The sequence below is a fragment of the Falco cherrug genome, chromosome 1, assembly GCF_023634085.1.
Source record: "Falco cherrug isolate bFalChe1 chromosome 1, bFalChe1.pri, whole genome shotgun sequence".
NCBI lineage: Eukaryota > Metazoa > Chordata > Aves > Falconiformes > Falconidae > Falco > Falco cherrug.
The window spans coordinates 38,462,996-38,489,088 of NC_073697.1; the positions used below are offsets into that span (position 1 = coordinate 38,462,996).

The window sequence follows — 26,093 nt, forward strand, 5'->3', positions numbered from 1 at the left end:
CACACCCCGCCAGCATCTCGGGGGTCCCTGGTGTCCCCTGTCCCCAGCACCGGGGGTCCTCGTACCCTGGGAACCCGGAATGCCCCTGTTGCCCTACGTGTCCCCAAGGTGTCCCTGCTGTGTCCCCCGAAGCGTCCCCAGGGTGTCCCTGCGGTGTCCTCCATGGCGTCTCCAAGGTGTCCTGCAGCGCCCCCCAAAGCGTCCCCGAGGTGTCCCTGCAGCATCCCCCAAAGCCTCACAAAGGTGTCCCCCTGAGGTCCGTGCCCAAGTGTCCTAGCAGTGTCCCCCGAGGTGTCCCCAACATGTCCCTGAGGTGCCCCCCGAGGTGCCCCCAAGGCATCCCTGCAGCGTCCCCCAACATGTCCTCCCAGGTGTCCCCGTGGCGTCCCGGCCCCCCGACCCCACGGCCAGGCAGGCATGGAGGCAGCGGGGAAGGGGGCTGGCAGGCGCGTGCTGGCACACGCAGTGGCACACTGCCACGCACGGGCACACAGGCGCACACGCATGCAGCCACGCAGGCACATGCACAGTTGCAGGCACATGCACAGCACGGCCCTGCCTGCGGCCACACGCACAGGGAACACACCAGCTTGCACGCCTGCATACATGCGTACACACACCCACACACATGGGGAACACGCCGGCTTGCACACCCGCACACGTGTGTACGCGCGCACACCCCACGCAGTGCTCCCACAGGTGTCCCTTTATTTGTCACCGCTAGAGAACTAGGAAAGGCCCCAGCAGCCGGCCCTACACAGGTGCCATGGCAGTGCCTCACGTGCCAAGGTCGGTGTGCCACGGCAGCGCCTCCCACGCTGGGGTCGGTGTGCCATGGTGGGGCCTGGTGTGCTGAGGCCAGGGATGCTGCAGTGGTGGCTGGCATCAGTGTGCCATGGTGGTGCCTCATGTGCCAGGGCTGGGGCCAGGGGTGCCATGGCTGTGCCTCACATTCCGGGGCGGGGGATGCTGCACTGGTACCTCACATGCCAAGGCCAGCGTCAAGGGTACCATGGCGGTGCTTTATGTGCCAGGGCTGGGGTCAGAGGTACCACAGTGGTGCCTCACGTGCCAGGCTGGGGTCAGGGGTGCCACAGCAGCGCCTCACGTGCCAGGGTTGGGATCAGGAGTGCCATGGTGGTGCCTCGTGTCAGGGTCAGGGGTGCCGTGGATGTGCCTCACATTCCGGGGCCAGGGATGCTGCAGTGGCGCCTGGCATGCCGAGGCCAGCATCAGGGGTACCATGGCAGTGCCCTATGTGCCAGGGCTGGGGTCAGGAGTGCCGTGGCTGTGCCTCACGTTCTGGGGCTGGGGATGCTGCAGTGGTACCTTGTGTGCTGAGGACAGTGTCAGGGGTGTCATGGCAGTGCCTTATGCGCCAGGGTTGAGGTCAGTGTACTGCAGTGGTGCCTCATGTGCCAAGGCTGGGGTCAGGAGTGCCACGGCAGTGCCTCATGTGCCAGGGCTGGGGTCAGGGGTGCCACGGCAGTGCCTCATGTGCTGGGGCCTGGGTGCCGTGGCAGTGCCTAGTGTGGCGAGGCTGCAGCACGGCCGGGCAGGTCACAGCGGTACTGGAAGATCTGGAAGCAGAGGAGAGTGCCGAGCAGCGAGGGGCTGAAGGCGCCCACCTTCCTGAAGCCCTGGCCCTCGTAGAGCCGCTGGGCTGCCACCTGCACCATGGAGGTGGAGAGGACCACCGCCCCATACCCCCGTGCCCGGGCGAAGCGCAGCACCTCCCCGCAGAGCGCTTTGGAGATGCCCTGGCCCCGGTAGTCCCTGCTGACTGACATTCGCTTCAGCTCCAGGGCGGCCCCTCTCTCAGCCGGATCCTGCGGTGGTGCCACGGCCACCATGCCCACCACGGCCCCCCCAGCCTCAGCCACCCAGAAGCAGGAGTCGGGTGCCCGCAGGTAGCTGGTGGGGATGTCACAGAGGTCGGTGCTCAGTGCCTGGCGCACATAGGACGTACTGAAGGAGCGGACCAGGAGCCAGATGGCCACCAGCGCCAAGGCCACGGCCCCCAGCCCTAGCACCCAGTAGCCCACGACTGTCCGCACTGCCGCGAAGAGGACCAGCAGCCCCAGCTGAGCCCGTGCTGAGCGCAGGACGTGGCGGTAGCCAGCCGAGGCGTGCTCCAAGATGCCACGGGCAAAGAGGGTCCGCACGGCGTCGTAGTCCTGTTCCCGGTACTGACGGATGCGGTAGGACGCCATGGGCTACTGGCACCTGCGGCACAGCACAGGGGCGTCAGGGCAGTGCCCACCTCGGACACAAACCCCCAGAGGACCCCCGGACCCCATCACCGGTATGGCACAGCTGGCAAATGAGCAGGAACTGCCATCCCAGTGCCATGTGGCTGCGTTTGCACCCATCGGCCAGGCACCAGCCTGCGCCTGGCGTCGCTCCCCACCATCATCACCTGTGAAACCACCACTGCCAGCTTTGCCTGTGGCAGCCCTCAGCCCCAGTGGGGTCCCTGCCCCGCTCCTCCTCCCACACCTCTCTCCCTGCTTGGGGACCCCACGGATCCCTCCCAGCATCACCTGTCTCATCCCGGTTTTCCCTGTCTCCCCCAGGAGCAGCAGCAGGACCGGGGCTGGCCCCACAGTGGGGGTCCCTATGAAGGTGGGGGGCGAGCAGGCTGGTGGTCCTGCCTCCCTCTCCACGGGGTCCCAGCAATTCATCCCACCCGCCCCAGGCTGCGGGGAGCGGGGTCGGGCCAGGACACCCGGGAGCAGGGCCTGGGGGCGGCAAAGGGAGACCCCGGAGGACGTGGGGGTGCCTGTCCCCCCCCGCCACCAGAGCAGCCCCGGGACCCCGGCACCCCCGGCGCTGGGCACGGGCCGGGCGGCTGCCTGTCCTCTGCCCGTGCTGCCACGGCAGGGGCCCGGGGGGCGCCGGGCACAGCCCCACCCGGGGGCTGCTCGGGACGCGCCGCGGGCTTGTGCCCCCACTCGCAGGGACGGGGACCCCACGCGGGGGCGGCTCCTGGGGGGGACCCTGAGCTGCCGAAACCCCCGCGGGGTCCGCACCGGCCTCGTTACGGAGGGCTACGGGGGAGCGCGCGGCCTCAGCCCCCCCACCCGCCGGGTCCCCCCGCCTCCCCCGCAAACCCCCAGCTCCCCGCGCCAGTAGCTACCGGCTCCGCCGCTCCTCAGACCGGGGCCGCGGTCCTCCGGGCAAACGGGTAGTCCCCGGCCCGCCCCCGGGGCGCCGGCAGCCCCTCTGCCAGGGGGCGTCTCTGCTTCCCGGCGCGGGCCCGTCCCCCGGCTCCCACCGCGGCGCCGAAAGCTGCCGGCCCGCTCCGCCCACCGGGGGTCCGGCCAAGCGGGGGGCGCTCCGGCGGCGGCACCGAGCGGCACCCCTGGCTCGCCCTTCCCGGGGCTGAGGGGCCGGGCAGCGCAGGCGCCGACGGCGGCGCTGCCCCCCCGCTCCCGGGCTGCCGCCGTAACCCGGCCCCGGGCGGCTCGGCCTGGCGGAACGCGGGGGGGCCGCTGCCGTGCGGGGGGGGCCTCGGCGGCGCCTCTGCCCGCCGCCCGCCCCCCGGAGCCGCCCGAAGAGAGAGGATGCTTTGGCACCGGGCCCCTTCCGCCGCCGGCGGGGGGGGGGGGATGAAGGGACACGTAACACCTTTGACAGCCCCTTCCACCCCGAGCTCCTCCCAGGGGGGTACCGGCCAGCCCAGCCCCACCGGGCCTTTGCCCAGAGCCAAGCGCCACCGGTGCCAGGCTCGGCTCATAGCCAAGGCACCTTTTGTCCCCCGAGCAAAGGCCATCAGAGGTAAAGGTGGGGGCTCAGGGGACCCTGGGGGATGGGCTCCACCCAGGGCACGTGTCCTCCTCCCGGGGACTGGCTGGCCACTGACACTGGTACTGGGAGTCTGGGAGAGATGTGTAAGGGTTGTCCCATGGGCTTACAGCAATGCCCCATGGCTCCAGATCGGTGCCAGACCCCCAGCCCCACACCAGCCCCTTCCCGTGGGGATGCTGTGGAGGTCCCTGTGGTGCCAGGGACCCCCCCATCATCCCACTGGTACCACGACCCCAGCACGGGAAGAACAACCCAGCCCAGCACTGCGGTGGGTCCTTTATTTCTCCACCCACATGGGTACAGCACCCAACCCGCGGGCACTGCTGAGGGGGGTGCAACTGGGGGTCCCCCTCAGGCAGCCATGGGCCCCCAGGGGACACAGAGGCATGGGGGCCAGGCATGGCATCACCACAGCAAACCCCCCCAGGCAGGGCTTGGTAGTGAGCAGTGCGGCACCTCCGCCACCCTGCCGCTCCCCCACCGCGCGTGGCACAAGGGTCTCTACCCCCTGTGCCAGCACACCGCATGCTCCCTGAGAAGCAGCGCTGGAGCAGCTCCACAGCAGGGCATGAGCCGTGGGGGTCCCGGCACCCCGCTGCAACGCCATGGCCAACAGGCCAGGTCAAGAGCAGCGTCCCGCACCACAGCTGGCGTGGCAGGGCTCTGGGCACAGCTCCCCTCGGGGGTCCGCCTGGCTGTGCTGGTGCCAGTGCCGCGGTGGGGCTCAGGGCGTGCCGGACAGGTCGTAGCGGTAGGTGGTGATGGTGCAGTTGGCCAAGCGGCCGTAGATGGTGGGCAGGACGTAGTGGCGCTGCTGGCGGAAGCCCAGGCGCTCATAGAGGGCTCGAGCCTCGTGCTGCAGCATCAGCGTGTTGAGCACCACGGCCCGGCAGCCGCGCTGCCGCGCGAAGGCCAGTGCAGTGCGGCCCAGTGCCGTGGCAATGCCCAGGCCACGGTAGTCCTTCCTCACCGACATCCTCTTTAGCACCACCTCCCCGTCAGTGCCGTCGGCTGGCCGCAAGCCCACCGTACCCACCACCCTCTCGTCCGCCTCCGCCACCCAGAACTGGGCACCGGCGTTCTCGGCGTAGGTGGCCGCGATGTCCTGCAGGTCGTCCCCAAGGCAGCGGTCGATGTAGGTGCTCCAGGCATAGCCCAGGAGGTGCCGGGCCAGGGCCAGCAGCAGGGTGAGGGCCAGCACAGGCAGCAGCAGCGAGCGGGCACTGGCCAGCAGCAGGCAGAAGGTGCAGCCCAGCACCAGCAGTACCCAGGGCTGCCGCAGCACGTGCAGGCACAGTGCTGGCACGTACTCGCTCATGCCAGTGGCGAAGACCTCGCGCACTGCCTCGTAGTCATCCTCGCGGTACAGCCGGATCCGGAATTCCACCATGGTGGGTGCTGGCACGGGAAGGAGGGGGGCTCAGGCCTCGAAAGCGACCCCCATCGACGGGGCTGGCCCAGGGTCCCACCGAGCCCAGGACAGGGCAGTGGCTGCCCCCAGCCCACCGACACCCCCTTGCACCCCACTGGCCTGGCCTGCCCTCTCCCCCACCTCCAGGGACCCTTCCCCGCCACCTCCCCACAGAGTACCCCCCTCACACACTGTGGGCCCCCTCAGCCCCCCTTCGCGACCCTCCTGGCACCCCCTGCACCGCCTTCGGTGTCTCCCTACTCCCAGAACCCCTGGCCACACCCCAGCCCATACAACCCCCCAGGTCCTAGCACCCTAGGGCCTCCCCCCTCCGTGACCCCATGCCTGAAGCACCCCCCAGCCCCAGCCCCCCACAGTGTCCCCCGGCTCCAGCACCCCCGACCCCCCCCCAGCACCCCCCGGTCTCAGCAACCCACAGACTCCCCCCCCAGCACCCTCCGTGCCCCCCCGGTCCCAGCACCTTCCGGACCCCCGCCCGTGTCCCCATACTCTCAGCACCCCTGGTCCCAGCACCCCCGTCCGGTCCCAGCACAGCCGGCCCGCCCCAGCAACCCCGGTCCCCCTGCCCCGCCCCCACTCACCGCGCCCTCCGCCCGCACCGCGCCGCGGCAGCGCCCGCCTGACACCGACGGGGCTCGCGGCCCATTGGCCCCCGCGCCTCCCGTGGACACGCCCCCCCGGCGCCAGCAGCCAATGGGCGCCCAGCGAGAAGCGGCGGGGGCCAACCCGCCGAGGGGACACGGTGACGACGCAGGGCGGGGCATCTGTCAGGTGGAAGGGAGCCTGCGGAGTACGGGACGAGCGCGCGGGGGGGCGGGGCTTCCGTCAGCGGGGCCGCCATTAACCTTCAGGGCAAAGGCGGAGAATGAGGGGGCTGGGCTACGACGGGGCGGGACTACGAGGGGGCGGGGCTTGCTAAGGGCCCGGGCTGGGCCGGGGGGCAGGACCGGCCCCACCGACCCCACTGTCCCCCCGGGCCGATCAGTGGGGCTGGATCCGACCCCCCGCCCCCTCGGGCCGATTTGTCGGGCAGGACCCGACGCCCCACGCGCCCCACGCCCCGATCCGCGGGGCAGGACCCGACGCCCCCCGGGCCGATCTGTGGGGCAGGACCACTCCCCCGCCGCCCGGCCGCCCCCCGACAGAGCCCGGCAGCAGGCGCGGCGGCAGCACAGGCAGCTTTACTGGGGGCACCCGCACAGCGGCGATGTCGGGAGCACCCGCTCCCGCCCCGGCTCCCCGCGCCCCCCGCCGAGCCCCCCGGCCGAACCCGCGGCCCGGGACACCCCCGCTCAGGGTGCGCGGCGGTGGGCGCGAAGGCGGCGCAGGCGCTGGCGGCGCAGCCGCAGCAGCAGGTCGGGGGGCGGCCGGGCCCCCCCCGCCGGGCGCCCCTGCAGCCGCCGCGGCCGCAGCCGGGCCAGGCGGAAGCTGCAGGGGGTGGGCACGTTCTCGTAGGAGACGCGGCACGGCTGGGTGGCCGCCTCGTAGCCCTCGGCCCGCGCCGTCACCTCGTACTCGCCCGGGTTCAACAGCCGCCAGTAGTCCCCGTCGAAGGCTGCGGGGGGCGCGGGGGGCCGGTGCCCCCTGGGGCATCGGCGGTGCCACGCACCTAGCCCCAGCCTCCCGCCTGTCCCCAGCCCCATCCCATTCGCATCCCCAGTCCTGTTCCTGTCCCCGTCCCATCTCTACCCTCAGTCCCACGCTCCTCCCCACCCCTATTCCCAACCTCATCCCATTCCCATTCCTATCCCAATCCCCCATCCCATTCCCAACCCCATCCCGTTCCCAACCCCAGTCCCATCCCCAATCCCATCCCCACCCCATTCCCATCCCCACCCTGATCCAATTTCCATCCCCAATCCCATCCCTAGCCCACTCCACCCCATCCCACCGTACCTGTCCGAACATCATGGTTGATGCCATCCACAGAGATGACGGCGTTGGCAATGCCCTGCTCCGTGTCCCTGTCCCGAACCACCCCCTTAATCCCACGGTGCACCTGGGAGCAGCGGGCCAGAGCGTGCGTTGGCGGAGCAGGCGTGCAGGTGGCACACGCATGCTCACACGCATGCACACCCACGTTCACACCCACATGCCACCCTCGGCGTTGTTCGTGCCCAGAGCCTGGCGCAGCGCATGGTGCCATGGCACAGGTGTGCTACAGGTGGCACAACACACACTCCCACATGCGCCCCTCTGCCACATGCGGCACGTGCCAGCATGGGCACCCCGCAGGCTGCACACATGTGGGGCGCACACCTGCGCCATGCAGAGCACGTGCCTGCCCAGACATGGAGGCACACCTGCCTCACACAGCGAGTCGATGCTCCATGCCTGCAGGGCAATAGATGGAACCTCGGGCCTGTTTGGGGACCCCAACCTGGCTGCCACCTGCTCAGCCCCTGCCAACACTCTGACATCCGTGTCCCCCGCGGGAACCCACAGCATGGCTCCCCCCGGGACTCCCTGTCCCTCACCTGCTCCATGTAGAGCAGCAGGGACTCCCGGTTGTTCTCCCACTCGGCCGGCAGCTCAGAAGCGTGCGGGAATTTGTCGCAGGAGAGCTCCACCGTGATCTCGAAGCAGTTGGTGTGCAGGTAGCTGAAGTCATTCATGCCTGTGCAGGATGCAGGGGGCGTCAGGGGGGTCCACAGACCCCCGCCCCCCAATTGCAGCCACCCACTCACTGCCAGGCACTGTGTGCCAGTTGGCCCCGTTGATGATGTTGCCGAAGCGGGTGAAGTCATCGTAGTGGCAGAGGCGTCGCTCCTCACTGGCCATGGCCAGGTTGGAGGTGGCGTAGACAGTGGCCAGCCAGCGGAAGACCCCATCATCGGCAGTGGGTGTCAGCTCCTGCGCCTTCCAGTAGGTGCGGGTCATGTCGAAGGGGTAGGTGACCACCAGCTCTCCCCCGTGCAGGTTGGCGCTCAGCACGAAGGGGTACCGCTGCATCCAGTCGATCACCGCCCGCGTCTCGGGGGCCACCTGGGGGGATCTCGCGTCAAAGGGGGCTGTGGCAGGTCCCAGAAAGGGGGGACGGCTCCCATCTCTCCCTCCTTAGGGCACGTGACTGAGACTCCACAGGCAGATGTTGGGGTGCCCACGGGCCAAGCTCACCGTGGCATTGGCGAAGGTGTAGTACTCGGGGATGGGGATGTAGTGGTTGGGGAACTCATGGGGCACCAGGTCATTGTCCTCAGCATCCCACAGCACCGTGTTGAGGTCAGCAAAGTTGTGGTTGAGGTCGATGCCCTCGTAGGTCCAGCGGCCCATGGCCCAGCCTGACAGCTCCGAGCCCTGCCAGGGGACGAGGTCACCAGGGACCGGTGAGGGGACGGGGTCACCGGGGACCAGTGCCGGGACAGCTTCACAGCACGTCGGTGCTTAGCACCCTGGGGCCCGGCAGCCTGACCCTACCAACTTGTAGGCAGTCTCGTAGCCGTCGGGGTTCATGGAGGGCAGGAGGTGGATGCGGGTCTCGGTGACCAGCTGCACCACGCGGGGGTTGCCCAGCCGAAACTCCCGGCACAGGTACTCCATCAGGTTGAGCAGCAGCTCCCGGCCCAGCACCTCATTGCCATGCATCCCCGCCACGTAGCGGAACTCTGGCTCGCCTGCCAGGCACAGCATGTGGTGGATGTGGGGCCCTGGCCACTCGGTCCTCTATGCCCCATGCCAGCCTGGGCATTCCCAGCCACCCCGTCCCCATCCTGCACCAGCCTGGGCATCCCCAGTCAACCCATGCCCATCCCACGCCAGCGTGGGTGTCCCCAGCCACCCCAGCTGTCACCCCCTGTCCCTGTCCTGGAGCCACAGGGCACCCACCCACTTCGTGCTGCCCGGGGTTGTCCGAGATCTCCATCACATACATCTTGAGGCCCAGGTAGCTCTTCCCGATGCTGTAGATGCGGGTGATGTCGGGACACTCATCGTTCACCCGCTTCATCAGCTGGGGAAGGCACAGCACCCTGGGTCAGGGTGTAGGGACACCCGGGGGTGCGGAGACCCCCTGCTCCTGCCCTGACCCACCTTTCTCATCTCCTTGTAGTTGTGATGGCGGAAATCCAGCTTGCTGCTGGGCAGGGGCTGGCTTTGCCAGGCGTAGATGTTGTTTGGGTCTGTGGGGAGCCAGGCAGGCATGGAGGGGACAAGAGGGGACAGTCAGAGATGCCAGGATGCGGCAACAGCCCAGACTCCAACCCTGGGGACAGCCCCGGCAGCATGCCCATCCGGGGCAGTGGCAGGTGGGGGCGAGGGGCAGTGGGCACCCACCTGGCAGGGGGCAGCCCAGCACCTCTGCCCGCAGGCAGATGGTGCCGTTGGCGAACCACGTCTGGGGGTTGATGCGCAGGTACCGTGCCACCACTGGCGAGGGCAGCAGGTTGAGCACCGGTGTCTCGGGGTCCTTGTTCCCGGGGAACACCTGCAGGGGCAAGAGGACGAAGCCCCTCTGAGTCACTGTGCCAGGGGGGGGGACCTGGCTGGGGGCCACAGGGATGGAGGGGAGCTGCCTGCCAGGGTCCAAAGGGTTACAGGCACCACAGCCCAGCCGGCCCAGGCCTCCCCTGGCCCCCCTCCAGCCCCTAATGAGGAGCAGACATTAGGCTGCAGAGGGGGGGGGCAGCCCAGCACCACCGAGGAACCAGAGTCCTGACACTGGCACGTCCGTGCTGCTCTGCCCCCCAAACCCGCCACCCCCAGCACCCACAGGGGAAGGTCCCCAGCATGGTCCCCAGGAACGAGCACAGGGACCCCCAAATCTGACTGGCACAGCCCTGGCACAGGGCCATCCAAACCCTACCATGTCACAGTCCTGGCACAGGGACCCTCAAATCTGATTGTGGCACAGCCCTGGCACAGGCACCCCCAAACACCACCGTGGCACAGACCTGGCACAGGGACCTCCAAACCCCACTGCAGCACAGCCTTGGCACAGGGACCCCCAAACCTGACTGCAGCACAGCCTTGGCACAGGGACCCCCAAACATGACTGTGGCAGAGCCCTGGCACAAGAACCTCCAAACCCACCCCAGCACAGCCCTGGCACAGGGACCCCCAAACACCACCGTGGCACAGCCTTGGCACAAGGACCCCCAAACCCCACCATGGCACATCCCTGGCACAGGGACCTCAAACTCATCCCTGGCACCGGGAGCCCCAAAACTTGCTCTGTCCTTGCACACATGCGTGACACTGCATGTGCAGTGCTCGCACACACACACCCATGCACCAGGCTGCTGTGTTCACCTTCGGGCATAGCTGGCTGTGCCACGCACACCCATGCACACCCTCGCCGTGCTCACATGTGTGCACCAGGGGGGCCTGGCAGGTGACTGGGTCAGCAGCTGGGGACAAGCAGCCTTTGTGCCCGGTGCCCAGGGAAGTGCTGGAGGATGCTGGCGGGTGGGGAGGCCAAAGGCAACAGAGCTCGGTCACAGCCTGGCGCCAGCCAGCACAGTTAACCCCCACGTGCCCTTGCTCTGCTTGGGAAGCTGGGTGGGCTGGGGGTGCTAGGGTGTCCCCCACTCCCACCACCCCTGCCCAGGGATGCTCCCTGGGAGCACCTACCGCCTCCTCGGTGCCGTTGCGGCACGGATGCCATGTGTACGTGTCATTGCTGACCTGGACTTTGTAGGACGTCACCCAGTCGTACCTGCACAGGGGAGTGGGTCAGTGGGGTCCTGGCCCCCCACCCAGCACCCGGGGCTGGCCCTGCCCTGTGCCTTACGTCCAGATGGAGTTGAGCCCCTGCGTGATGACCCCGGTGAAGTTGGTGAGCCGGCGGGCATCCACCTCCAGCCACTGCTTCGTGTCCTCCTGCCCTGCACACCAGCCACCGTCGTAGAAGTCCCCATCGTAGAGCCCTGACTGTGTGTTGGGGAGGGTCAGGGGCAGGAGATGCAGCGCCCTGCCCACCACATGTCCCCACCACCTGTGTGCCCCCCACCCCGCTGTGCCCCCATAGCATGGCACCGGCATGGTGATCTGGGTGCACGGCTTCAAGGGGCCATGGTGGAGCCCCCCTGTCCAACATGGGAGGGGGACCCAGTGCTGCTGGCAGCCCTGGCTCCTACCAGCCATGGTGGGATGGGGGGGGTCCATGCTGGAGACCCCCTGCTGCACATGTGCCATTCACATGCCATGCACACACCATACATACACTGCATTTGCCATGCACATGCCATGCACGTGCCACATGCCACGCAGACATCACACACCCCATGCACATGCCAGTGCACACATGCCATGCACACACTGTGCACACTGTGCACACCACACACAGAGGACATACATGCCATGCACATGCCATATACCATGCAAGCATCACGCACACACCATGCACATGCTGCCTGTCCTACCTGGATGTTGAGGCGCCCGCGGTGGGCACCCAGGCCATAGCGCTTGTCGCTGGAGGCTCGCAGCTGGGAATCCAGCACCCGCAAGGACTCCAGCCCCAGGGGGGGACACTCTAGGGGCAGAGCAGAGGGGGCTGGGCTCACTCAGACACTCCCATGCATGGCTGTCCCCACCTCGTGCCCCTCTCCACGGGCCATGGGGTGATGGCTGGCAGTGCTGCGCTGCGCTGCAGGACATGTGTCAGCCCAGCAAGGCACAGCAGCCCTGTCTGTGCCGGCTCCTGCCCGCCACCCACGCCGGCCCCGCTCCCAGATGCCCATGCATGGGTAAGACCCTCAGCTCCAGCCCCCAGCACAGGAATGCGGCTGGGCCCCCCCAGCCACGACAAACACGGCTCTGTGTCACGCAAACCCCGCTCTCCGTCACACAGCAGGAGGGCAGAGGTCAGGGGGAGCCCTGCCAGCATCCCCCACCCTCACTGCATGATGCGGGGCTGCCCGCACACACAAGTGTGTCCATGTGCACACAGTTTGCAGGGGGTGTTTCTGTGCCGTCACATGCAGAGCATTGCCAGTTGTGCGTGTGTGACAGCACGGGGGCCATCTGTGTGTGACGGCACGTGCCCGGCCAGGGTGGTGGCTGCGCCCCCCACCCTGAGCGCAGGGAGAGGGCTGGGGCTGTTCCCCACAGGTGTGGGTGCTGGTGCCGAGGCGTGTGGGTGCACACCCCAGCACCTAGAGCCCAGCTGCCGGCTGGGGGTGTGTGCACAACACAGAGGTGTACATGCAGCCCCACAGGCCCCTGGCCCCTGGCACTGAGCATACGTACGGGGCTCCTGCAGGGCAGCTGCATCCTTGGCCGGAGCCTTTGGCTTCTTCTTCTTCACCACTTTCTTCTTCACAACTTTGACCCGCACCAGCTTCTTCCTGGGTGCTGGGGCTGGAGACAGGCACAGGGACCCCCAGGGTGGTGGGGTCTGGGGCCACCCACACAGGATCCAGGGCAGGAGCCAGCCCTCAGGCACCCAAACATACTTGCACCCCATCACCCCCGTACACACGTGCACCCACACACACACTCCCACACCGTCCCCAGCACCCACTGGGACACCCTGGGGCACCCCCTCACCCCACACAGGCTGCAGCGCAGCCCCAGAGGTGTGCTCAGCCCCCAGCACACGCACAGCAGGCGCACACACCCATGCATGCATACACATGCTGCACACACACTCAAATGCAATTCATGTGCACACAGAAACCACACACATGCAGACACACACACAGAGCACACAATCACACATGCTCAGGCACAGATGCAAACGCAAACCACACGCATGTCCATACCTGCACGCACACACACAGCCAAACACTCGTGTACACACACTTTAAGCCACTCCCCTTCCCACACACACTTGTGCACACACACTGCTCTGCACAGCCATGCACCCACATCCCTGCATGCACAGCCCTGCACACACACTCTTCTGCACACAGCCATGCACACCTAATCCTGTGCTCACAGCCGTGCACACACACACTTGTGCACAAATACCCCTGCACATGGAGCTGTGCACACGCCTGTGCTCACACACTCATACACACACTCACACGGGTGCACTCACACTTGCACACACTCACACACTCCCTCCCCGCCCCGCTTGCCCCCCCCTCTCCCCCCCCCCCCCCCCCCGCCCCTACCTGTGGCCCCGGGCCCCATCTCCTTCGGGCTGCCGCGCTCGGGGGGGGCAGGGCTAGCGGGGGCTGCGCTGCCCGGCCACCCCCCCGCCGCGCCCTTCGAGGGGGCCGATGCCGTGCCTCTCGGGGGGGCCGTCGCGGTGCCTTCGGGGGGGGCCGCCGCGGTGCCCGTGCCCATCCCCGGGGCGCCGGGGCGGCCGGGCTCGGCGGGGGTAGCCGTCATCCCGCGGGGGCGGGGGGTGCTGCGGGGGGGCGCCGCCCGGGCGGGGGGCGCCGGGGGGGCCAACAGCAGCAGCAGCAGAGCGAGGGGCAGCCCCGGCATGGCGGAGCGGAGCGGAGCGGAGCGGAGCGGAGCGGAGCGGAGAGGCCCCGAGCTGCCTGCCCGGCCCTGCCTGCCCGCCCCCGGCCCGGCCCGCCCCCGCCCCTCCGCCAGCCCCCGCTGCCCCCCAGCCGGGGCAGGGCCACTGCCCGCACCCGCTCCCCTGCCCGCACTGCTTGCCTGCACCGCTCCGCCGGGCCGCGCCGGGCAGGGGGCCAGGGCAGGGGTCCCACCGGGCTGCCCGGGGGTCTGCGGAGGTGTCGGGTAAAACTGTCCCCCTCCGTGTGACCAGCTGCTCCAAAATCAGGGGACACCGGGAGCAGCCTGCGCACTCCGCGGTCCTGGCACGGTGTCCCCACCGTGTCCCCGCTGCCCCCAGCACCCTGCGGTGCCCCCGCTGTCCCGGCCCCATGTCCCCACTGCCCCCAGCACCCTGCGGTGTCCCCAGTGTCCTGGCACCATGCCCCCACTGTCCCCAGCACCCTGCGGTGTCCCCACTGTCCCGGTCCCATGTCCCCACTGTCCCCAGCACCCTGTGGTGTCCCCGCTCTCTCGGCTCGGTCGGCATCCGTCCCTGCTCTCGGGGCTGAAAGGGAGCAGCTGCACAGCACCGCGGGCCCGATCCTGCCGGCAGTCCTCGGCATCGCTGTGCAGGGGAGGGGTCTGCTGGGCTCTGGCAGGACGAGGCCCCAGGGGACGGATCCTGCCAGGTTGCAGCCGCTCACTGGCCCCACTCCCACGGGAAGCCCACGGCCCCTTGCTCCACACGCGCAGCGATGTGCCATGGCACCGGGCTGCGGCCGGGCGGCTGTGGGGCAGCTGGGCGCGGGGCTGGGGGTGCCCACCGCCCCCGGCACTGCCGCCCTGCCCGGTGCTGCCCGCGCCTCTGCGGGGCCGCTCCCGGCGCGGCGGAGCAGCTGGGGTTCTGGGAGCAAAACCCGCCCAGCGGGGACCAGCTGCTTGGCATGACCCCCCAGCCGCTCCCGCTCCCCCCAGCCCACCCTGGGGCGGCCGCGGCTGCACCCCGTGCCGGGGAGTGCGCTGGATGCCCCGTGGGCCCGGTGCCAGCTGCCCTGGCTCCCGGCTCCCCCCTGCCAGGGGACCCCCGGTGCTTCCCGGCCAAGTACGGCCGGTGACAGCCGGAGAGCTCCGCCCTTTCCCTCCCAGCCAGGGCCGGGAGGGCTGCGGGGGCTTCGCCATCCCCACCGCGGCGTCAGTGCCACCGGCCGAGCCCGGGGGCCCGGGAGGCCCCGGGAGCCGCCTGCGCGGAGCGGAGCCTGCGCCGGCCTCGCGGCCAAGTCCCGATGCAGAGCTGGCACGGAGCAGCAGGATCCAGCTCCGGCTCCGCCAGGCAGCGGGATGCCGTGCCTGCTGCTCTGCCCGGCAAGGAGCCCCGGGAAGGTGGTGCCCGCGGTGCCCAGAGCCCCGGGCATGCCCGGTGGGACCTCAGGGCACCGGGCACGGGCACTGCCGCAGCGCTGTGCCAGCACCTCGGTGGGTGTGAACGGGCCCTGTCCTGACCCGGGTCACCTCACTGCGTGCTGCCCCCAACAGCTCCGGCTGGAGCCGGTGGTGAGGGTTGAGTGTGACGGTGCCGGAGCTGCTGGCCCTGCTGTCCGGCAGTGCTGGGCCTGCTCCCCGTGCTGCCCATCCGTGCAGGCAGTGCCAGGCTCCACTCTGCTTGAGCAGCCGCTGCAGGGAAGGAGTGAGGCACCCCAAGGATGGAGGTGTGGGCAGGAGCTGGCAGCCCGGTGGCGTGTCGGGGATGGGAGGTGGGGGTCCTGGTCCAGGTACCCAGGAGCCACGCAACCGAGGGGGAAGGTCTCTGGGTCCTGCCTCTCCCCCCACCCTGAGTGGGATCCTCCAAAAAGTCACAACGCTGCTGCTGGCACTGCTGCCAGCCTTCCATGAGCTCATTTTCCACCCCAATAGGACTTTCCCAGCCTGACTTTGCTTTTACTGGGATTTTCTACAGTCTCCAGCCACAGGGCTGGGCCAAGGGGGTGAGAGGCAGTGGGCTGGGCTCAGGCCACCAGCACCCTTTGGTGGCAACTCTGTGTTCACCCAGCTCATGCCTAGCTGGAGCAGGCAGGGGAGCAGAGCTGGTGGCTTGGGGTGCTGGTCCCATGCCCATGCCTGTCCTTGTCCCCATCCCTGTGCCCCCTGCCACATCCCTGTGGGGCTGCCCCAGCGCCCGCTGCAGCCTGCGGCACTTGTGGCCAGCCCAGGATCAAGGATCCCTGCACCCAGGGCCCATGCAGGCAGTCAGGACTTGGGGCCATGCAGCAGGCTGTGGCCACCTGGCTGCAGCAGAGCTGAGCGCTCGTCCCGGGTGAGACCAGTGCCAAGTGGGGCTGTGCTTGGTTGAGGGGGCAGTGGGATGGGGTCCTCTGGCCCTCTATCACCCAGGGATGCTCCTGCGGGACAGGGTCTGGAGAGCCTGGGGATGCTCCTTCCCCATCACTGGTGGAGAGCGGGGGATGGCTGGAACCAAGCGGGCTGGCACTGGCGTGAGGCCCAGGCGTCTGGCGCGCAGGGTGATGCTTTGTTTCATGGCTGTCTCGGGGGGCTGGATGCTGGGAAGGGTTTTGTTATGAGCTGAGGCATCTCCCGCATCCTGCTGAGGGCTCTGGAAAGGGCCCAGAGGGGGAGGCCGCCCTCACTGGCGTGACTCAGCCCCCGCGTGATGGGGCTTTCTAGGTTTACTGAAGACCTGGCACCTCTCCATACCCTCCAGGCTGGGGTGCTGGGCGCAGAGCCCGGCTCTGGGGCAGGAGAGGCCAGCTGGGCTGGTCTTGCTCCCGGCTCCCTGGGGCCAAGGCATACAACTTGGCAGGCTCCAGCGCTCCAATTCAGCCCCACTCAGCACTTCCAGGGATGTTATGAATTTCCCCATGCAGCTTGGCTCGGAGTCAAGCCAGGCGCGTCCGCACCGATGGTTGCTGCCAACTCCTGCTGCGGGAGATGCCTTAAAGGCACCGTAGCCTGTCCCGTCAGAGATGCCACCAGATGGCTGCCATGGCCCCCTGGCACTCTGCAGCCAGAGCCAGGGCAGCAGCAGTGGGGCCAAAGCCACCAACTCAGAATTGGAGCAGGTGGCACCGCCGGTGCTGGTGCTCCTGGGAAAGTATGCTGCTCTCCATAGATGTGGAGAATGCCCCTCGGGACCCTTAGTGCTGGGCGTCCCAAAAAGGGGGTTCTCCCTTGGGGTGGGATGGCTGAGCCCTGCGTTCCCATGCTGGGTCCCACAGCGCCCTGCCTGTGGGGATGCTGGTGCCCTGTACCTGGTGCCAGTGCTGCCGCCTGCCTGGCTCACTGCCCCGAGCCGCCCCAGTGTGGGGACCGCAGGCTGCAGCTGAGGTTGTGGCTGCCAGCCAAGGCAAACGCTTTGGCAGCCGCCGGGCTGGCCACAGGACTTGTGCCCAAACCGCCCAGCAGTGCCACATCCACCCAGCAGTGCCTGGGCGAGTGGCTAAGTGGTTGGGTGCACCACATGAGGGGTCCCAGGGTTGGGCAAGGGGTCCCCAGGTCAGCCTGGCCCTGTCTCTCCTTGTCCCTGTCCTGTGATCATCCCGTCCCACAGTGGGGGGGACACGGGCTCTGCAGCAGGCAACATGGGACAGGGCTGTCCTGCGTCCCCCTGCGCTGGCAGGGATGGAGGCAGTGTCTGGGGGGTGTCACTGTGGTCTGGGGAGGCGCAAGGCTCCGAGGTGCTTTGCAAGGGTTTCCCCAGCTGCTCGGGGCTGTACCCAGCCACTGCTGCCCTGCACCCAGGGCCAGAGCCCTCTGCCCTCTGCTGCTCCACAGAGCCTTGGCGTGGGGGCAAGAGGGTCCAGCCCCAGGACCTGCCATGGTCCCCTGGCCCCAAGGAGGCCAGGCTCCTGGGCTGTCCTCTCCCTGGGGACAGCATAACCGCAGAAACCCCGCTTGTGACATTGCCCTTGCCACTGTCCCAGCCAGGACCCAGCTGTGCCAGGCTAGGGGGATGCTGCTGGCCTCAAGATCGGTCCCGGGACCCCAGGGGGAGCAGAGCTCTGTGTGTGTATATCAGCCTGAGCAGGGGCTGGGGTGCTGGGTGGGTCTTGGGTGCCGGCCACCCTCAGGAGCATCCCCAGCAGCAGCATGGGCAATGCTCCATGGCTTGGTGTCTGCAAGACAGGTGCAGCCCCCAGAACTGTGCAGGGATGACGGAGCTGCACGGCAAGAACTGGAGGCTCCCAGAGGCGGTGGGCTCTGTTGTCCTGGCCTGCTGCCTCCGGCAGGCACACCCCTTCTTCTTCCACCTGCCCCTCATCTTCCTCTTCGAGGAGCCCATCAGAAGATGAGGATGGCCCCGGATCTTGTTCGTGCTGCCAGTAAGGAGCCCTGCCCTTGCCAGCACTGTGCCTTTGCTGGCTGTGGGTGGCTGGGTGGGTGCAGGTGCCCCTCCGTGCCCCCCTGCTCCTCCCGGCAGCCCTTCCTTCTCTCCTGCCCACGGCACCAGCCCCTCGCCCTGCAGCGTGGCACCAAGGGCAGGGGGTTGGTTCCCCCCCCAGCCCTGTGTACTCCCAGCAGCACCCCCTGCCCAAAACAGGCACCCTGCCCAGCAGTGAAAGAGGGGAGCTAGCCCCACGGGGGGCCGTGCTGAACCCAGGCCATGGGGTTGGGGGGGTGTCTTGTGCAGGCCCTGTGGCCAGGCTCAGCTCCCAGGGCTATGTGTGTACAGAGGCAGCATCCTGCAGTCCACTGCCCACCACCTCCCACCCACGTCCATCCAGGACCCCAGCCCTGGGGCAGCCCGATGTGCTGGCCCCAGCGCTGGACGTTTTTGGAGCCAGTGTCCCTGAGACCCCTGGCCACCACTGCCTCTGCGCCAGCCCTGGCTCCATCAATGAAGCTGGCATGATTGCATGAGGGGTGTGCATGTCCCTGGTGTCCCTGTGTGCCAGCTGCATGTCCCCTGGTGGCGTGTCCCATGGCTGGGTGTTTGTGTCTGCTGGGGTGTGTGTCCCATGGGTGCGCATGTCCAGGAGCCCCACATCTCCAGGGATGGAGATGCCCCAGCCTGCTGGTGCCTGTGCTGGGTCCGTGCTCTGTCTCCACATCCCCAGCCCATCTTCATGCCTCCTGGGCATTGGTGCTCCCCACCCTGAGGGAGCAGTGGGTGGCCCTGTGCCATCCCCAGGGATTTGGGGCCATGAAGGCACCAAAGGGTGGCCTTGAGCAGGCAGGCGCGTGCCACCTGCCAACGATGCTCCAGCCACTCAGGACAAGGAGCCTGGCCCTTGTGGTGGTCCCAGGGGAGCCACCTGCTGCAGTGCCCCAGGAGGGGGGGGGGGGGGCTGCACCTTTGGTTCCCCTCAGCTCCCTTTTGAGGAATCAGGTGGGAACCAGAAGCTCCCTGTTGCAGGTCCCCAGCAGGGCACTGGCGCTGTCCCTGTGTCCCTGGCAGTGCTCCAGCGCTGTCTCCATATCCCAGGACACTGGCACTGTCGTCCCCCCCGGTCCCTGGATGCTCTGTTCCCAGCGGGTGCTGGCAGACCCTCGGGACTGGCTGAGCATGGTGTCTGCAAGGGGACACCTTGGTGATGGCCGGTTTGTGTAAGGGCTGGCTGGGGGCAGCCCTGGCCACCCCTGGGGACATGAGCACAGGGACCATCCCAAACGGGCTGTGACCCCGCAGCACTGGCCCTGCTGCTGCCTTGGCAGGCTGGGGGTCAAGCCCTGTCTCTGCTTCTCCCAGGCACAGCAAGTGTGTGGGAGAGAGCCAAGAGTGAGCCGGTGCCGGCACCATGCATGCTGCCCTCCAAAGCTTCCTCTAGCTGCTCCACAGGTTCCTTTTCTTCGGCCTCACAGCAGCATTTGGTGACCTCCTGCTCCGCTCCACTCCACCTTCCTCTTCCTCTCCATCCTGCTCCTGCCCCTCTTTGTGCTGCCGGACCACATGCTGCCAGCTCTGCTTCTCCTCAGGAAAGCTGTGCTCCCCCTTGCCAGCATCTTCCTCACCCACCTGCTGCCACCCCAGTTGCCTTCCTCACCATGGTCTTCTCTCCTGTCCTCCCTCGGTGTCACACACCTGCTGGTGCCGCTGCCCAGCTGGGCCCTCATGCCTGGTTGCTGAGATGCCCCCTCAATACAGCCCCCACCTCTTCTGCCTCCTTGTGCCTCTGTGGAGGGTGCCCAAACTGGGCTGGGGTCCCGGGGGGCAGCGGTGGGTGCCCTTTCTGCCCTGCAGCCAGCAGGTCCCTGCAGAGGCTGCCAGAGCCCTTGGTGGTGGTGAGCCCCCATGCCACAGGGGTCACCCCCTGCATGGAGCTGTCAGCCTGTCCTGCGCCCCTGGTGAGCCCCAGGGCCAGCGCTGGAGCTGGTCAGGCTCAGCTCCGGCACAGATGGATGCCTTTCAGGAGGCCACGGCAACTCTGTTGCTCCATGCTCCCCTCTGCACCGCTCCGAGGGTGGGAGATGAGGCTGTGCCTGGGAGGGTGCAGGATGGGTGCTCCCCAGCCTTGCTACGCCGCACTTCACTCCCTATGCACCCCACACACCCCTGTACTCCCAGTGCACCCCACGTCCTGCGCACCCTGTGCAGCTCACACAGCCCGCATACACCATGCAGCCTGTGCAACCCCTGCAGACCATGTGCCCCATGTGGCCTGTGCACCCCACTCTCCAGGGCCCAGGGACTCCATGGGGGTCACCTTGCAGTGCAGCCCCCTCCCCACCTTGTCACCGTTCACTTCTGAACAAAAGAATGCTGCAGCCTGACATCCCTCGCTAATTGGAGCAAATTAATTTATCCTGGGTGCAGCTTTTCAGCACGTGGCTCCTTTCCTTGCGTGAGAGGCGTGCACAGCGCTCGATTCCTCTGTCCCTTGAATCATTTAGAGCCCAGGCTGTAATAGAGCTGGGGAGGGGTGACAGGGGACTGCTGTGGCCAGTGCCTAGGTAGGAGCCTTGGGGGCCTGGCAAGGTTGCTGGGGGGCTGTGACCTGGGGGGTATTTGCTGTCTTCCCCCTTGGTTTGCTTGTTCCCCAAAAAAATGGGATTGGCACAGGACAGTACACAAGAGTTGTGCAAGGGATGGGTGCAGGATGGTGCACAAAGTCATGCAAGGGATTGGCATGGGATGATGCACAAGGGCTGTGCAGGGGGGGAGCATGGGATGGTCCATGGGGTCCATGCAAGGGCTGGGCTGGTGCATGGGCTGGGCCCTGCAGCCCCGACACTTGCCCCAGCCCCTCCTCTGCTCCATGGTGCCCTGTGGCCACCCCAGGCATCGGCCACTCTCTGGCCCATGGGCATCAGCCACTCTGGCCCACAGGCCACTTTACCAGCTGTGCTGCTTGTGGCAGGGGCTTGCTTAGAAAAGTTTAACGCTGCAAGTGAGTTAATACAAGTCTTTCCTTCCCCTGCCTGCCCCGCTGCAGCAAGTAGTGATAAATGGTTTCCATATGGTCCCCATAAAGGCTGCGAGTGCCACATGCCTCTCCCCTCTGCCCCAGCCGTAAGCAAATAAATTAAAGCAATTACTGCTGCAGCTCGTCTGGCTGTTAATGAGCCACGAGGAGCGGCTGAGAGCTCCTGACGCGTCCCAAAAGCTGGAAATGTCAGCATGGCTCTTAAATATGGTGCTGCAAAAGCTGCCAGGTGCTGGAGCCCTCCAGGGCTGTGGGCCAGCGGCTGGAAGGGAAGCAGGGTGCTCCAGGGAAGAGGCATGGGGTGCTCCAGGGTGGGAGAGCCACAGCGAGGCAGCTGCACAGGGTGGGTGCTCCCAGGCTGTGCCGGTTGTGGTCCCCTGCTACCGTTGCCCTCAGCGTGAAGATCCCTAGATCCCTCTGGCCATGGCCCCTCCAGGGAGCCAGCTGAACCTCTGGGCTTCAGGGACATGAAGCCGTGTGGGCTGGGGAGCAAGGGGCCCGTGCATGGGCTGGGGTGCAGGCAAGGGTGCAGGGTAGGGTAAATGTTGGGGTGCAGGGGCTGGGGTGCATGCAGGGATTGGTGTTGGGGTGCAGGGGCTGGGGTGCATGCAGGGATTGGTGTTGGGGTGCAGGGGCAGGGGTGCAGGCAGGGATTCGTGTTGGGGTGCAGGGGCAGGGGTGCAGGCAGGGATTGGTGTTGGGGTGCAAGGGCAGGGGTGCAGGCAGGGATTGGTGTTGGGGTGCAGGGGCAGGGGTGCAGGCCCCATCCGCGGGCCGCGACAGCCCTCTTGTGGTCCGGTGCAGCCGAGACCGGCCCGGGGCCCGGCTGGGAGGGGACAGGGAGGGACACGGGGACAAGGGTAGGGACAGGGACGTGTCCCCGTGGGGTTTTCAGCTCCAGCTCCTCCCTGCGGCAGCGTGTGCCCCTGCAGCCGGGGGTGCCCAGTGCCCGCTGAGCGCCCCGCCCCCCCCCCCAGCTCTGGTCTCCCCTCCTCAGCCTGCCGCAATGAGCGGGCTGCGTGTGCCAGGCACGGAGCCATGCACACACACGCACACCTGCACGCACATGTATGCATATGCACACACAGCCATGGGTGCTCTCCCCGCGAGGCGCTGCTGAGCACCCTGTCCCATGCGTGACTCATGAGCAGGGAGCTGTGTGCGATGTTGCATGGTGCAAGCAGGATGCATGTGCAGGGTCCTGTTGTGAGCGCATTGCTTGTGCAAATGGAACGTGTGTGCAGGGCATGGGTGCAAGCGCAACACTTGTGTGAGTGGGATGTGCATGTTGGGCACTGATGCAAGCACAGTGCTCACACAGGTGGGGTGCAAACGCAGGGCACTGGCGCAAGCTTGTGTGCTTGCGCAAGCAGAGTGTGTGTGCAGGGCACTTGCAAATAAGCAGCATGCACGTGCAGGGCACTGGTGCAAAGATGTGAACACAGCACACGGTTGCAAGCATGTGAGAGGGGCGCGTGGGCTGGGCACAAACATGAGCCTGTAAGCTGCGTGTGTGCAGAGCATGATTGTGAGCATGAGTGGGGTGTGCAAGCAGGGCACCGTTGCAGCATGTGAAGCGTGCAGAGGACTGTTGCAGCATACGAGTGTGCACAGCACCATTGTGAGCACCAGTGCTCTGTAGCAGTGTGTGCGTGAAGGGCACAGTTGCGGCATACAAGAGTGCAAGGTGCTTTTGTGAGCATCCGATGCCCTGCATGTGGTGCACTGTTGCAGGGTGCTGCTGCAGCAGGACACTACTGTGAGTGTGCAGCGTGCGAGCATGCAGGGCAGCATGCAAGCGTGCAGAGCACTGTTGCAAACGTGCAGGGCCCCGTCGCAGCATGCGAGTGTGTGGGGCACCGTTGCAGCACTGGGGCCTGCAGCCTGCAGGTGTCCCTCTTCCCTGCAAAATGCGGAGTGGGCTGCGGGTGCACTCGTTCCCCGGCTCCTGCCCCCCTCCCAGGGCCTGGCCCCTGTGTCCCTGGACTCCCGCAGCCAGGGAGAAGCCCGGGCAAAGTCCCTGTGGCACAAGGTCCCCGAGGACTTGGGGACAGGCCCAGGTGGTCCCAGTGGGTACAGACCCCCATGGCAGCAGGGTGGCCCTGCTCAGCCGAGCCCCTGGCTGGCAGTGGTGGTGGGTCCTGGGGGGCTGGCAGGAGGTAGCCCCGGTGCCCTGTGGCGAGGGGCTGTGGGGGGCCATCCCCCCCTGCGTCGCAGCCCTCGCCCTGTGCTGCGGCGCAGCCTGGGGAGGTGTCAAGCGCTCGCTTGCCATCAACTGCCAGTTCCGCACCAGCTGCACCGCGGCATGGGGGGTGGCTGCAGCTGCAGCCCCCTCGGTCCCCAGCAGGTCATGGCCAGCCCAGGGCGATGTGGACTGGGGACTCCTACGCGGGTCTGAGGGGCTCCAGGGCAGATCCCCCTGGCACAGCACACAGCCACCAGACCCGGGCTGGCCTTGGTGGCAGCATGCATCTCATGGGAAAGTGGCACGTCGCCACGGAGGTCACAGGGACAGGGTGACCCCAAACATGTGCTGGGTGCCCGGAGCGTGCCATACTCAGTGTCACCAGCCTCCTGCCCGACGTGGCTCAGTGGCCACGGCTCACCGAACACTGCCGCTTGCCCTGGGGCTGCGCTGGTGCCTGCCACCGCTGTACGAGGAGGCAGCCTCATTAACCTTTCTTGATTAAGGCAATTATTTCCAGCACATTATCCTCTAATCTAAACATCGTGGCTGCGCTGCTGCAGGGGGGGGTGGGGGTGGGGGGTGTCTGGGGGCGGGAGCCGGCACCCGCAGCCGGAGGGGCTGGGTGCTGCAGGGGATGCCGGGTGGGGTAGGCTGGGGGGGTGTCCCCAGGGTCCCCACATGGGGGTCCTCTCCCTGCCAAGCTTCGTCCCAGACCCTGGCAGAGACCTCCCAGCAAATGGGGAGGTGGGGGAGCTAAGGAGGGTCCTTGGGATGCCCACATCTAGTGGGAGCCCCCTCCCCAGCCACTCCCTGATAGAGACAGTCCCCCAGAGCTGGAGGAGAGCCTTGTGGGGGGCCGGGGGCTCTGGGGGGGCTGTGGGGCTCACCCTTCTGGGTGTGTGGCTGGGTCCTGCATCCTCATGTGGGACCTCCCATCCCTGCAGGAAGGACCCCCTGGCTGAGGGAGCTGGGGGGAGCTGGTGCCTGTGTCAGGGGCCAGAAATATTTATGGTTGTAAGGCAGATGGTCTCAGCACTTGGGGCTGGGGGGGGGAGGGGGGGCACTGTTCGTGTGGCCACACTCGCCGCCCCCGCCAGTCCTGTGGCTCCTCCAGCACCATGGTGTGCCAGGCAAGCCACTGGCAGCCCCATAGCACCAGGAGAAATGCCAAAGCTCGTGCAAAAGGACAAAGCCTGGGGCCACTGGGTGACCCCTGGTTCCTTGCCTGGCTGTGGGGCTGCCCCCCGGGGTCACCTTTTCCCCCTGGGGTCACCACCAGCAGGAGACCCTCGGCTGCACCCGCCAGCTGTGGTGGGTGCTTAGGTGGGTGCTGGTGGTCTGCTCCTTATGGGGGGACTCTGGCCAGAGGGAAGGGAGCCCTGGGGCGGGGAGGGTGCTGGGCATGGTGGGGCTGCCCCAGTGGCTCTGAGCATCGAGGGGCAGCCTGGGAGCGGGGTCTGGAGCCAAGGGGACACTAGCAGTGACAGAGCAGGGGACTTCCCAGGTATCAGGCAGTGGCTCCCTAAGGAAAATGGGTGCCGGTGGGCAGGTGGGTGTGTGTCCCCACCACACGTGCCATATGCACGTCCCTGCCGTGTGGGCATGTCCCCACCTGCCCATGGCCACGTGTGAGTGTGGGACCCCCAAGGCAGCTCTGTGCCCAGGGCAGAGCCCCCCAAGCAGCTGTGCCAGCCAAGGAACCCACGGCTCGGGGGTGATGCTCATTCCCCTGGGGTCTGCAGGTGGCAGGGGCTGGGGTTCTGGGGGTCCCTGCCCACCTCCCTGTGCCAGTGTCCAGCAGGGGCAGAGCCCCTTGCCCACACTGCTCTGCCCAGGGTGCCTCTAGTAGGGGCAGACCGCTGGTTTGGGTGCCCTCTGCCCCCACCCCCCCCCAGCCTGAGCCCCCCAAGCCATCCGTGCTTCTGCACACAGCAATGTTTTCGGGGGGGGGTGGTGTTTGCCCCCAGGCCCACCCTGGGTTTGGGGCCGTGGGCTGTGCTGCCCCAGGACAGCACCTCTGAGGGGGGGGCGTCCCTACCCCTGGGCTGGGGGAGAGTTTGGGGTCCACCAGCACCCACAGTCTCAGCTGGGCTACGCTGGCCGTGGCGGGGGGTCTGGGCCCCCTGTTAGCCCTGTGGCAGCGCTGGTGTGGCTGTTCGCTCCCCTGGCATGCGTCGAGCTGCAAGGCCTCAGCTGCCTTCGAGGGGGTCCCTGCATGGGTGCTGCCCACCTGGGCAGAGTTGGGCGGTGGCAGTGGGGGGCATGGAGACTCCCCCCACTCCTACCTGGTCAGGGTGCTGGGGGGTGCGGGAGGGGTGGGACGAATATCAGGTGGCTCCCGGGGCGGGTGCTGGGGGGTTGGTGGGGACAGGGACCCAGCTGAGCTGCCCTGGGGCGGGGGGACACCCTGTTCTGAGGCAGCCGCAGCCCCCACCGCTGGGTGCACCCCACGGCGAAGGGCTGGGGATCCCAATACCCTGCCCCATGGGGCCATCCCGGCTCCCACCCAGTGAGGGCCGGGGGGGTCTGACCCCGGGTGAGGGGGGCAGCTTCCCGGGGGTCCCATGGGTCTGGCGTGGGATGGAGCACCACATCTGCCTTTCCGGGACTCCAGCAACGGGAACAATGTGGGGGGCCGAGTGGGGGCTGAGTGCTTCCAGCTGGGCTGGGCTGGGACCCTGAGCTGCCTGGGGTGCGGGGGGCAGGACCCCAGGGGGCCGTGGGGTGCAGGGTGAGTGCTGGGAGTGTGTGCATGGGGGTGAAGCCCCCCATCCCCTCTCCCTGGGGCTGTACCCACAACCCCCATGCACTCCTGCTGCTGTGGGGCTGGTGTCACCATCCCTGGGGTGTCCCCACGCGCCACCCCCTCCCTGCTGACAGACCCCCAAGCCAGTGC

At 67.6% G+C, this 26,093-nt stretch overlaps 3 protein-coding genes across 7 annotated transcripts; all 3 read right to left on the minus strand.

Moving 5' to 3' along the window:
- Positions 1-691: 691 nt before the first annotated feature.
- LOC102052756 (probable N-acetyltransferase CML5) lies at positions 692-3,514 on the minus strand. Of its 2 annotated transcripts, XR_008731081.1 has the most exons (3): positions 3,140-3,514; positions 1,452-2,226; positions 692-1,410 (listed from the first exon to the last, which is right to left on the minus strand). XR_008731081.1 is itself a non-coding variant. In XM_055703112.1 (2 exons), the coding sequence occupies exon 2, from the start codon at positions 2,211-2,213 to the stop codon at positions 1,527-1,529; it is 687 nt and encodes a 228-aa protein (XP_055559087.1). In that variant the 5' UTR covers positions 2,214-2,226; positions 3,140-3,514; the 3' UTR covers positions 692-1,526. The 2 variants fall into 2 exon arrangements, 1 of the variants encoding a protein (XP_055559087.1); XM_055703112.1 differs by having other exon boundaries at positions 692-2,226.
- Positions 3,515-4,072: 558 nt separating this feature from the next.
- Positions 4,073-5,955, minus strand: LOC102052929 (probable N-acetyltransferase camello). 4 transcript variants are annotated; one of them, XM_055703119.1, is made up of 2 exons: positions 5,824-5,955; positions 4,073-5,208 (listed from the first exon to the last, which is right to left on the minus strand). In XM_055703119.1, exon 2 carries the CDS (start codon positions 5,198-5,200, stop codon positions 4,535-4,537), a length of 666 nt encoding a protein of 221 aa, XP_055559094.1. In that variant the 5' UTR covers positions 5,201-5,208; positions 5,824-5,955; the 3' UTR covers positions 4,073-4,534. The 4 variants fall into 4 exon arrangements, with proteins under 4 accessions (XP_055559094.1, XP_055559104.1, XP_055559116.1 ...); XM_055703129.1 differs by lacking the exon at positions 5,824-5,955 and adding an exon at positions 5,732-5,805; XM_055703141.1 differs by lacking the exon at positions 5,824-5,955 and adding an exon at positions 5,741-5,770.
- Positions 5,956-6,127: 172 nt separating this feature from the next.
- Positions 6,128-13,639, minus strand: CPXM1 (carboxypeptidase X, M14 family member 1). Its single transcript, XM_055702987.1, has 14 exons — positions 13,297-13,639; positions 12,428-12,538; positions 11,602-11,711; positions 10,971-11,110; positions 10,811-10,895; positions 9,515-9,665; positions 9,272-9,360; positions 9,068-9,191; positions 8,660-8,856; positions 8,360-8,539; positions 7,930-8,227; positions 7,720-7,859; positions 7,139-7,241; positions 6,128-6,797 (listed from the first exon to the last, which is right to left on the minus strand). Exons 1-14 carry the CDS (start codon positions 13,613-13,615, stop codon positions 6,535-6,537), a joined length of 2,310 nt encoding a protein of 769 aa, XP_055558962.1. The 5' UTR covers positions 13,616-13,639; the 3' UTR covers positions 6,128-6,534.
- Between the last annotated feature and the right edge of the window lie 12,454 nt (positions 13,640-26,093).

Coding starts and splice junctions, on each gene's coding strand:
- LOC102052756 (XM_055703112.1), bottom strand. CDS start 2,213: ATGGCGTCCTACCGCATCCGTCAGTACCGGGAACAGGACTACGACGCC.
- LOC102052929 (XM_055703119.1), bottom strand. CDS start 5,200: ATGGTGGAATTCCGGATCCGGCTGTACCGCGAGGATGACTACGAGGCA.
- CPXM1 (XM_055702987.1), bottom strand. CDS start 13,615: ATGCCGGGGCTGCCCCTCGCTCTGCTGCTGCTGCTGTTGGCCCCCCCG. Junction 11,712..12,427: donor AGCTGCCCTGCAGGAGCCCC/GTACGTATGCTC, acceptor CTCTGCCCCTAG/AGTGTCCCCCCCTGGGGCTG. Junction 9,666..10,810: donor GCAACGGCACCGAGGAGGCG/GTAGGTGCTCCC, acceptor TTGCCCCTGCAG/GTGTTCCCCGGGAACAAGGA.